The 12,212-nt window shown below is 62.3% G+C and overlaps 1 protein-coding gene across 4 annotated transcripts; it reads right to left on the bottom strand.

Moving 5' to 3' along the window:
* Window positions 1–242: 242 nt before the first annotated feature.
* TFAP4 (transcription factor AP-4) lies at window positions 243–12,010 on the bottom strand. 4 transcript variants are annotated; one of them, XM_037815240.1, is made up of 7 exons: window positions 11,607–12,010; window positions 4,505–4,670; window positions 4,305–4,403; window positions 3,401–3,571; window positions 2,795–2,935; window positions 1,980–2,135; window positions 243–1,148 (listed from the first exon to the last, which is right to left on the bottom strand). In XM_037815240.1, the coding sequence occupies exons 1-7, from the start codon at window positions 11,693–11,695 to the stop codon at window positions 954–956; spliced, it is 1,017 nt and encodes a 338-aa protein (XP_037671168.1). In that variant the 5' UTR covers window positions 11,696–12,010; the 3' UTR covers window positions 243–953. The 4 variants fall into 4 exon arrangements, with proteins under 4 accessions (XP_037671168.1, XP_037671171.1, XP_037671170.1 ...); XM_037815243.1 differs by lacking the exon at window positions 11,607–12,010 and adding an exon at window positions 10,324–10,722; XM_037815242.1 differs by lacking the exon at window positions 11,607–12,010 and adding an exon at window positions 7,639–8,077.
* Window positions 12,011–12,212: the final 202 nt, after the last annotated feature.

Consider the following 12,212-nt stretch of genomic DNA (forward strand, 5'->3'; position numbering starts at 1 on the left):
AGCACTCACACCTACCCACCTCCAGTCCCCTCCGGTGGGCCAGACAACACCCAGTCCAATTAGCATCCCCCATCCCAGCCAGCTCCTCAGAACCACAGGCACCCAGAAGACACAGTTCTAAAAAACAAAGTACAAACTTTATTTTGTTTCTTTACAAAGGCACAGTGGCCTCTTCGTTTTTTTCCCCCCACTTTCTTAACAAAATATAATAGCTTCTCCTTGAACACAAAGACCTCAAAATTGTAAAAAAAAAAAAAAAAAAAAAAAAGACCCAACAACAAACAAAACAAAAAGAGAAAGACAAAGACATTTTGGGGTGGAAGATGGGAAATCTGAAGGGGAAGGTGGGGGCTGAGTGGTGACGGCAAGTGGCTAATTCTAGTGCTGAGATGGGGGAGAGGAGCGGGAGGGCAGCAGCAAACCCCAACCGAGAAACAACGAAGACCCCCCGGACCCCCCAGAAAGCCCTGGCCCAGCCAGACCCCCCAACCCATGTAAGTGCTTAAAGGAGAAAGAAGAAAACCAAAATAAGAGGGAAGGGGAAAGAAAGGCTGACAGTCGTAGGGCTGGCTCTGGGGAGGGAAAAAATACCTTGGGGTTTTGTTTTATTTTCCCTGTTCTTAAAAACACATTTAAGTGAGAAAAAAAAATGCTTTTTGGCGGAGAGAGGCCAGGCACCTCGGGGTCGGCTTTTCCCCAGCCTCCGGGGCCGAGGCCCAGCCCCAGGGGTCCCGATGCTCCCAACTCGCTCTGTGCCATCCCAGCACCCCCGGGACCTCAGGTTGGGTGGCTGCGCTCAAAGGTTGATTTACAGTATTGAAAAAAGAGGTCATAAAAGCGACCCAAATGACATCGTAATTTTGTAAAAATTTCACTCCTTCTCCCCGTTTTTCCCTGTCGCCGCCCCGGCCCCCTCTGGCCCCCCCAGAAGGGAGAGGGGGGCTGGGGGGTGGTCAGGGAAGCTCCCCGTCCCCCGGCGCCTCCTCCCGGCTCTGGTCCATGGCGTCGCTGTCCGAGGCCTCCGAGTCCGAGGCCGTGTCCGAGGCGTGGGCCTCCGGGCAGCCGCGGACGGGTTTCACGATGACGGCCCGCCGCTGCTCCTCCTCCTGCTCCTGCCTGTCCTGGGTGCCCTCGATGTGCTGGATCGCCTGGGCCGGGGACAGGCCGCAGTGAGGCTCAGCCGGCCCCCTCCCTGCACCCCAACCCATGGAGCCCAGAAGTGTCCAGAAACGGGGCTGGGCAGGCAGCAGAGGAGGCCTGTCAGAGTCCAGGGGAACAAACTTTGGGAAACCCTTCCGTGGATTTGGAAAGCCCCGTGCAGGAGGACATCAATCCCAGTGTCGCTTTAAAGTCACGAGAGTTTTTAATATATTCACATGTCTTAAAGTCTGCCTGTTAGCTTATGAAAGGTCTCTGGCATTAATTTTATTATTCAATTTGCTGAGTTTATGTGCAACTGAAACTCCGGGGGCTGAGGGATTTTTTCCATTTGGGCTTCTTTGGTTTATTATTTTTTTGATGTTCTTGGATTCCCCGAGGGGTCTAGCCATAGCTGGGCAGGGCAGTAACTTCAGCCTGGACCACAGGGTCGACAGATGGGCCTCTCCCTTCTCCGTGGGAGGCTTCACTATCACCCACCCAGCCACTGCCACCTCTACCCCAGCTCCGGGTCCCAGGAGGTGGAGGTGAAAGAAAGTTCTGGACCAACATAAGAGCTGGGTGTACAAACTCTGCAACCCGGGGCTCTGGGAGCAAAGGGCCAGTCAGCAAACCCCACCCTGGGGCGAAGAACAGGGTCTTCTGAGTCATTCATCCCGCTGCCCTGGGGAACCCCATGCAGCCTCTCGCAGATAGGGGGAAGGGGGGACTCGGGGATGGATCCCACCCAGGCTTCCAGAGCTCCCTCCACACCCAAGCCCTGACTTGCTACTGTTCCCCCTTCTGCCCTCATTTTCTCACCCCGCCGTGAGCCCAGGTACCTGCACGATGGTGTCCAGATTTTGCCGGGACGTGGAAACAGAGTTGATGACGGAGGAGGGGCCCATGGTGACGACGTTGATGTGGTGGGATGGAGGGGGTGGCGGCGCTGGCACGATCACCGTGGGGTGGTGGGTGGGGGCGGGAGGGGGCAGGAGCTGTAAGACAGAAGCCTTTGGTCTTCCTGCTCCCGGGGGCCCGAGGAGCTGCTGTTCCCTGCCCAGGGGGCAGCCCCCCGAAACCATCTCCCTCCTGCCCACTGCCTCTGCACATCACTCCAGCCCATCGACCTCCCACCCTCGCTCATGGGGGGCTGGCTAGTTAAAGAAAAAATAAAACCCCCTAATTTTAACAAACAAAGAAAAGGAAGGCCAGGAGGGGCTTCCAGCCATCCGAGACCATGTGGCCCCTTCGCTTGTGAGTGCCAAGCAGGCAGTTCAACATTCAATACAGTGGTAGCTTGGAGTTTAGGCTCTGGAGGTAGACAGCTGGGGTTCAAACCCCCTCCCAACTCACTTCCTAGCTAAAGGATCATGATCATGTTAGTTAATGCTTCTGTGCCTCAGTTTCCTCATCTGTGAAACAGGAGTGATAATGGCTTGGGCCTCAGAAGGCTCAATGTGACAGTGCATGTAAAACACCCGGGAACCGGGAACTCCTCAAGAAGGGTCTGAGTTGATTTCAGTTTAGACATGTGTCTGCCCTGCCGGACACTTGGAGGCACCGATGTCAAGTCTGAGAACCCCCAGGCCAGGGAGACTGAGCCCCTGCCTGTACCTGGGGCCCACCCAGCCCCACCTGGGTGCCGGCCACTCACCTGAGTGCGCAGGTGCTGCTGTTCACGCTCCAGCTTCTCCTGGTGCAGCAGCCGCACCTGCTCCTGCTGCTGCTGCAACTGCACCTGCTGGGCAATCACCTTGAGCTTTTCCGGGTACATGTGGGCCTCCAGCGAGCGCACCTGGGGGGAGCGACGTGCTCAGGGCAGGGCCGGGACACGCCCTTGTGCCTCCAGGCAAAGCAGGGCCCTCCTAATCCTGGCACCGTGCCTCCCCGTGCTCTTATCAGTCGCAAAGTGCACAGTTCCCGCTTCTAAAAACCCTAGCAGGGAGCCCCCTGCCCACCCCACAGGGCAGAGACCACAGCCCTCACCACGGCCCACCTCCTTCCCATCTCGAGGCCTTCGTCCATGCTGTTCCCTCTGCCTGGAACACCCTTCCCCACTCTTTGCCTGGTTACCTGTGAGGCTCTCCCCCCAGCCTGGGCTCAAGGCCCTTCTGCAGGAGCTTGGCTGTGCCCCCCGGAAGCCAGGCAGAAACCCCCTGCATCGTCCACTCCACGACCATGAAACCCCCGAGGGCGGGGGCCTGGCCGCGCCCCTCCCGCCAGCCACACCGCCCCCCTGGGCCGGCAGAGGAGCCCTCACCTGCTCCTCCAGCATCATGCGCACCGAGCGCTCCTTGTCCAGCTGCTGCCGCAGCTCGATCATCTCCCGCCGCAGGTCCTCGGCCTTCTCGTCCTCCCAGATGTCCGGCGAGCCGATGCCCTCATCCTTGTCCTCCGCCCGCCGCCGCTTGGGGGACGAGCCGCTCAGGTCCTAGCGACCCCAAGGGGCAGGTGAGTGTGACATGATGCCCTGCCCCCGCCCACCACCGCCACCACTACCACCAGGGATGTCTGGGGGCTCAACCTCAGCCCCCCAAAGAGCTGTCAAAGCCGGACACCGAGCACCCCCACCCTGCAAATCCAACAGGGCAGGCAGAACCAACCGACATGCTCCCCGATGCAGTCACCCCATCTTATGGGTTGAACTGTGTCCCCCAAATAGACACGCTCAAGTCCTAAGCCCCGGTCCGTGCACGTGACCTTATTTGGAAATGGGGTCTCTGAACGTGATGCGTTAAAATGAGGCCCAGCTGGATTAGGGTGGGTACCGGGGTTCTGACAAGAAGGGGATGGAAACCGAGACAGATGGGGGGACGGCCGGGTGACCGTGGACGTAGAGACTGGAGCAAAGCGGCCTCAAAAGGAACACCGAGGATGGTCACCACCCCAGACGCTGGAAGGAGCCAGGGAGGAGCCTCCCCTCCAGAACTGTGAGACAGGACATTTCTGTGGTTTCAACCAACCCAGTTTGGGGTACCCTGTCACGATGGCCCTACAACACCGAGACAGCCCGGTTCCTTCCAGAGCCGGCTCCACCACATGTGACAGGTGGGTAAAGTGAGGCGGGTCAACGGCGAAGACCTGAAGCCACCTCCGGGTCCCCGAGCACCCCCACGCTGAGGAGAGGGGACGGGGAGAGGGGACGAGGCCGGGACAGTGCATACCTGGATGAAGCGCTTGAGCTGTGTGTTCTGCTGCAGGAGCCTGGTCTTCTCTTGCTCCAGCGAGAAGATGTACTCCGCCGTCTGCTGGAGGATCGCTGCCTGGGGGGGCAGAGGGACCGCGGGTCAGGGCCCCGGCCAGCGGTGTCCATGCCAGAGCCCGCCACCTCCTCCAGGAAGCCCTCCCAGCCGCCCCAGCCCACCTTGCTGAGCTTCTCGCCGTCTGTGTGGGGGATGAGGGTCTTGAGGGACTGGAAGCCGGCGTTGATGCTCTGCATGCGCCGCCGCTCGTTGCTGTTGGCGATTTCCCGCCGGATCCGCCGCTCCTGGTCCCGCTGGGTCTCGGGGGTCAGTGGAATGTTGGCAAGGCTGTGGGGAACGCGGGCGTGTGCTCAGGCCAGATGCCTCTGGGTCCACCCCAAGAGACCCCGTCTTTTTAATTAATCTCTGGAGGGCCCCAAGTGTCACCTGCATCCATTCCTTCCACTGGAAAAAATGCCAGGTCAGCCTGATGCCCATGGCCCAGGCAGGTCAGGCCTGGGACGCAGGCTGACCAGCCCCGCTAGCCGGCTGCGGGAAGGGCAGCCCACCCAGAACCCAGCCCCTCCCCGGGTTCCTTTACGGGAAGAGGCCCGTCCTCCGGAACAGAGGTTCCCAGCTTTGCCTGGATGTCAGAAGCACCCCAGGCCTTGCAAGCCCCCAGAGCCTGAGCCCCATGTCCGACTGGCAGGCCTGGGTGGGGCCGGAAACCTGCCTGGTCAACCAGCACCCCCAGGATTCTGACCCAGGTGTGCCCCTCACTTCCCCACTCTGCACCCACCACCTCCTTAAAGTCTCAGGTCCGAGGAGGGCGTCCCTCCTGGCTTCCCGTCCCTGTGGCCATCTCTCCAGCCCCTGTCCAAGTCCCCCTGCCCTGGGCTCAGCCGTTCTGGGCCAAGAAGACGAGACAGAGACACTCATCCAATGAAGGGGGCACCAGGCCAACAACGCCTGGGGATGGTTCTCCCCCCAGGCCACTCACCCCAAGGGGCAGACCCCCCAGCAGCGGCGAAGCGATGAGACTACTGTGCCTTGCCGGGGCAGCGGCCAGCAGGGTGAGGGAGAAGACAGCCAGGAGCAGGGGGCGAGGCCAAGGGCCCTCAGAGCCTGTGAGCCCAGAGGCGCTGCTCCCACAGGGTGGGCCTGCGTGTGGCCTGGAGGAGGCAGGCCCCCTTTCCCGGCCCTCTCCTTCCAGCACCCGCTCCCCCCGCCACCCCAGCCTGATGGCTTCCAGATGCTGCCAGCCCCACCCCACCCAAAGCCACAGCCACAGCCTCCTCCTGAGGGGCCCCTCCCGGGGTGACCCGCTCCAGGCCTGGGCCAAGGGAGCGCACGCCCCGGGGTCTGCAGGAAAGGGCAAAGGATTCCAGGCAGCCCTTGTTCCACTGGTGAGGGCAGTCAGCACAAGGAAGTGCCCAGGCCCCGGACCACCCCCAGGCAGAACGAGTTTGCACTGAGGCCCGAGAGAGCAACATCTGCAACAGCTGGGAGCAGCCGAGGCCAGGCTTGGCCCCATCCGCCGGCCCCGTCCATCCCATCTCAGCTCCCTCCGGGACGCTGGACTCATCCCTGTCCCTTCCTGGCCTTGGCTTCCTCTCCCAACAAACGAGAGCGTAGCTGGCTGGGCAGGGTGAAGCCCCGTGCCTGGCGGGGGTCAGGGACAAGTCGGCCTCCTCCCCGCTCGTCTAACGCCACCAAAGGCCTAGGGCTCCAGCCCACACCAGGGCCTTGGAGGGTCAGAGCTGGATGACGTTTAGGGCTCTGAGAGGGGAGGGACATGGTTTTAGGGCCAGACAGCCGGTGTCCGGCTCCCCTGCCTCTGGGCCAAGGACACCTCACTTCTGCCCGCTGCCCTGCCCCAACACTGGGGGAGACGAGTGGCCGCTTGCCTTCCCTCTGGAGGAGATAATCGGCACAGAGTCCAGACTGCCACTTCCCTCCAGATCACACCACCTCCAAGGGGCCAGCAGGCTGAGGGTAGTTAAAGTGGGGGGTCTCCGGGGGCAAGAAGGGGTGGGGAGAGTCTACAGAAAGCCAAGTCCCCGGGCAGCTGAGATCTGCCTGGGAACATCCCCCTCCTTCCCAGGAGAGATGCTGGGGGGACCTCAGCTCAGCCCCAAAAGCCAGAGCTGAGCAGGATGGTGAGAGGCCGGAAAGGAGAGCCCCCGATAGGTCTGTCCTCGGGCCCCTTGAGTGCTGGTCCTTCCAGAAGCCCCACTCACTAGGAGACCCTGAGCTCCTAACGCATCCTAGGGACACGCTTTGCTAGAATGTTCTCATTGAATCGGCAGTTCTCCTAGGACTTGAGTAGCCTTGGGATTGCTGTGTAAGGATGAGGGCTGGAGAAGAAAGCAGCAGCAAACGGTGGCGCTGGGACTTGAACCCTGGCCCCAGAGCCCTATACCTCTAGTGGAACTCGGGGTCACGGAGCGGAAGGGGTTCTGCGCTGTGTCCCACACAGCCGTCCACCCCGATAGGGTGAGGCGCTGGTGAGCCCGTAACTGGGTTCACTCCTATTATCGTTCACAGAACTCTGATCTCTTTGCCCCACATCTGCCTCTCAGGGATACCCAGTGGCGTGGCTCTATCATCATCATCATCAACAGACAAGGAATCCGGGGTCAGCAGCTAGACCCAGCGTCACACCTGCTTGCCCCCCGCCGCACCGGATGATGGCACCATTGAGCGCCGGCTCCCGCATAGCCAGCTGCTTACCAGAGCCGTGTGTAAGGCTGCCAGCTGGACCCCTGCCCCTTGTGCACCCAGAGGCTCAGAGGGGTGAAGCAACTGGTCCAAAGTTGAGCGGCAAATGGGCAGGGCAGGGTACGGCTGCCAGACACCCCTTGGGCACAGCCCCAGACCAGGTCCACCAGCTCCCCTGGCCCCAGCCAGAGCTCAGGGTGCCCCCCACCCCCAACCAGCCAACTCACCCACCCATGAAACCCCAGCCCTGGAGCTGAGCCTCTGCCTGGCTGACCCTATGCTTCTCCCCTCCCTCCAGGATACCTGCTAACTGGGGAGACCAAAGGAGACTACAGGATCCCAGGCCTGAAAGCCTTGGCCCAAAGGTCCCAGAAGGAAGAGGGTCCCAGGGCCAGGCAGGGAGCAGGGGTCTCTGTCAGTGACTCCTCTGCATGGGAAGGCCCAGTCTTCCTTCCCCAAAGGTTCTGTCCCCTCCAAACCCTGTCCCCTCCAAACCCAACCAGACTTTGGGCTGACCAACCTAGTGCAAACCTTAAATCCAAGAAAACAGACTGTACCCCAAAACTGACAATTTGTTTATTGACTATGGGCTTACCAGGGGTTCTGATTGGTGGAGGGCCGGCCAGCCAGGGGTTCTGATTGATGAATGATGACTAATTGGAATTTCCCAGTGATACTGCACTGGATAAAGTGGATTTTTCTGCAAATGCCTGAAAGTTTCTTACAGCCCTCTCTGGGTTTTGCATGGTTTAAAGTAAGTTACCACAATGAAAAAGCCCCAAGGCCCCCTTCCTGGCAACTTCAAGTTCCCCCAGGTGAGCAGGGCAGGTGGCCTGGCCATCTCTGGCTTCACCCCCTCCCTGACTGCGCCCTGAGCCCCTTGCCCAGAGGCTGGTCAGGGACTGCCCCTGCCTCAAGATCAGGCAGGACACCCGGCAGCCATCCACCAAAGGAACAAAGTTTGGGTACCAGCCTCGGGTGCCAAGATCAAGGCCACCACCCCCACCACCAGAATACCCCCAGGCACCCCTGGGACCAAGGCTGGGTCCCCACAAGGGGCCCCTGGTCTAGGCCCCTGACCAGTACCTGTCCCTCCTGCCCAGCCCAAGGACAAGTGCCCCTGTCCCCCCACACACACACCCCTGGCCGGCTCCAACCTCAAAAGTGACAACTGAGAACCCTCACCTCATACAGTCCCAGAGTCACTTAACATGCACACAAAGGTGGGAGGGTCTGCGTGGAATTTCTTCCATACCCTAAAAGGAAGATGACGTGCCCAGGGAGCCCAAGATGCTTGTCCTTTTCTGTGCGAAGTGGGTACCACTGCTTCTATCCACAGGCCCCACCCTGCCCCGGCCACCGCGCCCTCCTCTCGGTCCCCGTGGCTCCCCCAGCTCACCAGAGGGAACCCCGTGCTGGGCTCCGGCTCAAACTGCAGCCCTGCCACTAACTCACAGGAACTCCCCAGCCTCCTCGCTTCATCTCCTGAAGCCTCAGGTCCCCAGCTGTAAAATGAAGGCACACTGCTTCACTTCCCAGGATCATGGTGACGTTTAAAAGAGAGGGAAGGTAACAGGGCACCCTGTTTTCCAGGGTTTGCACCCGCATCTCCAGGAGAGCCCACGGGTCCCTCTTAGGGTGCTGACAACACTCGTTAGCAGCACAAGGCTGTGAGCTGCTGGCGACGGGGCCAGGTCTCACTCCCCACTGCATCCTCAGTCTCGGACGACACAGACGCTTCGTGAATGCCCGAGGAAGGACCCAGCACGCGCCGAAGCCCTCAGCTGACCTCAAGCTGCTGCTTGGGGGAAACTGGTCTCTTTTCCCCACCAAGGGCGGTCAGTAAACTTCATTTAGAGCTGACAGGGGAGAGACCACCACACTTTTAAGAGTATGGCTGCATTTTCACAGCTACCAGGCGCTTTCCCTACTTGAACAGCAACAGCCAACTTTTGCCGCTGCCTCACTCGTGCCAGATACTGCGCGAACAAACATCGTCACCTTTCCAGTGACACCAGCCCTATGAGGCAGAGGCTATGGCGATCCCGCATTCAACGCAGTGAGAATTCTCACAGCTCGTCCCCAGCGAGGCAGGATCCAGGCAGAGTCCTCGCTCTCAGCCACCAGCAACCCCACCGTGTCCTAGCAGCCCACAGGTGCTCCGTGTGACTGAGGCTGGGGGCGTTTAGGCGACAGGGCTAAACCACACAGCCCGGGTGTGTGCTGCTGTGCCATACAGCCTTGCTGGTAGGTCTGGGAGATGCAGGAGAGAGGCAAGGAGAGCACAGCTAGAGTCCGAGGGGTGCAGCAAAGTCCCTCAGCTGGAGCCAACCCCAAGATGGAGGAGCAAGCCCACCCCGGCCAGAAGGCCCTGCTCACTCCACACACCGACCCAGCGGCCTGTTCTGAAATGAGCAAGCCCAGAGGCCCCAGCCCCACGGGCCCAGTGCACGGTGTGACAACTGCCTGGCAAGTCCAGCCCAGAAGGCAGCTCCTGGTGCCTCCAGCGTCCAGCCTGCCCAGGGACAGCGTGATGACTGGGTCCCAAGGGGCCGGAAAGGCCGCAACCAGAGCCCAGGCTCGGCAGCCAAGGGCCCCACTGCCCCAACTCTGCCCAGGGTCAGGGCTGGTACTGAGACATCTTTCCCCGCATCTGGAGCAAATCAATCCCACCTCCACGGCCCAGCCCTCTGAGCAACCAGCGCCTACAGGGCTGCTAACCAGTCCAGGTAAGGGGCTCTGGGATCAGGGTTCAAGTCCCAGCACCTCCACTTGCTGAGGCCGTCTTCTCCAGCCCCTCTGTCCTCATCCTTACACAGCAATCTCAAGGCTACTCAATAGCTAGGAAGACTGACAATGCCACAAGAAAATTCTACCAAAGCAAGTCCCCGGCACACATGAAGCGCCCAGGAACTCTGTGCGCTTGTTACCCTGTTGCTAGGGCCTCCCCGGGGGCCTTCTGGAAGGCCCAGTACCGGCCCACCCATCCCGAGGTGTTTACTCTGAACCTGAGATGCAGCGTTACGTGGGAGCCCTGGGGCAGGTGCGTGTGTGCGCCTGCAAGCAACCTTCCCCTCGCCGGGCGCCCGCAGCCTCAGGCGTCCAGCAGCCGGGGCCACACCGGGCGGCGCTCCTCCCCCTCAGCCCCCGCCCCGCCGGCCTGGGGCAGCGGAGCACGTGGCCCCAGCCCTGGGGAGCCATTTCGCTCCCGGAGCAGAGCGGCAGGAAGGGGGACGCGGGTCGTCAACTTCTGAGTGCGGAGGAACACCCCACATCCCACCTTGGTCGAGACGATCTGTAGCTGCCCCGGCCCTTCTAGCGATCAGAGGATCCGGGTCCCCGCGTTTTAACAAGTGCCCGGGGTGATTCGGTTGCAGGAGCTCCAGGAACCCACCACACCCTTTGAGAAACCGTGGATCTGGAGCAATCCAAGGCCAAGCTTGGGAAGTGGCTGCCGGCGAGGGTTGCGGGCCTGCGGAATCGGCCCACCCCCCCACACACACCCGGCTTAGAGCTGCGGGCTATGTCCACCCCACCCCACACCCGGCTTAGAGACCCGACGCTTTAGTTTATGGCTGGGGGAGGGGCGTGTGACCGGAAAGTTTGCAGAAGAGCCCCACGTGCGGCCGGAGGCGCAGGAGGCGGCCTCGTGGGGCTGGGGCGCCCCCAAGTGCCCCCTTCCCCAAAGACCCTCCCCGCAAGGACCCCTTCTCCAGCCTGACCGCCTGGACGGAGCTTTGTGCCGGGAAAGCGTGGCCCGGGTGCGCCTACAACTCCCACAATCCCGCACCCGCGGGGCCCACGGAACTACAGCTCCCGCGAGGCCCCGCGCGCAGAGGCCCGCCTACTCCAAGAGGGCTGCAGAGTCACGTCCAGGCCTCGCTAGTAAACAGCGCCAGGACGCGGGCGAGCGAGCGGGCGGCCGCCAACGTGCCCCGGGCCCCCGGCCGGCCCGCTCCGGCCGCCGGGGCTCGGCCCGCGCCCCCCTCCACCCCCACGCGAGCCCGCCCCCCGCCCCACCCCGCGGCAGCCAGGATCCTTGCAAACACGCACCCTGCGCGGCTCCCCGCCCCCCACCCGCGCCCCGGAGCCGCGGCATGGCTGCATTGTAGCCGCCCGCGCCGCGGCCCCACGCGCGTCCAGGATCCCCCCCACCGGCCCCCCCGTTGGGGTGGGCGCCCAGAGAGAGCGAGGAAGGAGGGAGAGGAAGGAAGCCGCGGCGGGAGGTGGGGAGGAGGAAGCGCGGGTGGGAAGCCACCAGCACCAAGCATGGCCGGGACTGCTGCAGAACCACGTGGGTCTGTTTGCAATTTACAAACGTCGCGGCTGGCCCTCCTACAGCGGATAAAAGTGGCCGGGGCCGCTCGGGGTGGCCCCACGCTCCGAGAGAGGAGGGTCCCCGGGCGGCGCGAGCCCCGCGCGCTGGGCTGCAGCCGCCCCGGCGCCCAAGAAAAGCGAGCGGGGCCGGGGTGCGCGGGCCATGCGTGCGCACACGCGCGCCGGCCTGGGCGGGCTGGCCGGGGGCTGCAATAGTGGGAAGGGGGTGGGGGGAGGAGTACACACCTACAGAGCCCTCCTATCACTTCTTTCTCTGTTTTCCTGAAATGTTGCAAAGAGGGCACCTTCTGAGCGGGCACCATGAAATACTCCATAGCGATCTGGCCCCCTCCTCTGCACAAGCCAGGTCGCGCGGTCCGCTGGAGAATGCAAGATGGAAATCCGAATCAAAGGGCAGAGCCGGACGGAGGTGCAGCTCGGCGGGTCCCAGATGCTGGCGGCGGCGGCGGCGGCGGCGAGGGGCGGGAGGCGCGCGGGAGGGGCGGGAGGGAGGTCTCTCCGGCCTGCCTCCCCGGGCGTGTGTATGTGTGTGTGTGTGTTTGCAGCTGATCAGATGTCTGTTTCAAGGCGGGAAACAGCTGGTGAAAACTCAGCACTCCCCCGGCCTCCTTCCGCGGAGTAAGGCATTGCATGTAAACAAAGGACTATTTGCAGCGCCCCCCCGGGCGGCGCGAGGCTGGGGAGAGAGCGGAGCGGTGCCCCGGGGATCGGTCGCGGCCGCGGTCTGTGCGCCTCCCGGGGGCGCCGGGGGCGGGGGGCGGCGGGCCGGCGTGAATGGAGCGAGCTGCGGCCCAGCTACATGCGCCACTATGGGTGATGAGGTCCATCAGC

This window comes from Choloepus didactylus, chromosome 21 (assembly GCF_015220235.1).
Source record: "Choloepus didactylus isolate mChoDid1 chromosome 21, mChoDid1.pri, whole genome shotgun sequence".
Classification (NCBI taxonomy): Eukaryota; Metazoa; Chordata; class Mammalia; order Pilosa; family Megalonychidae; genus Choloepus; species Choloepus didactylus.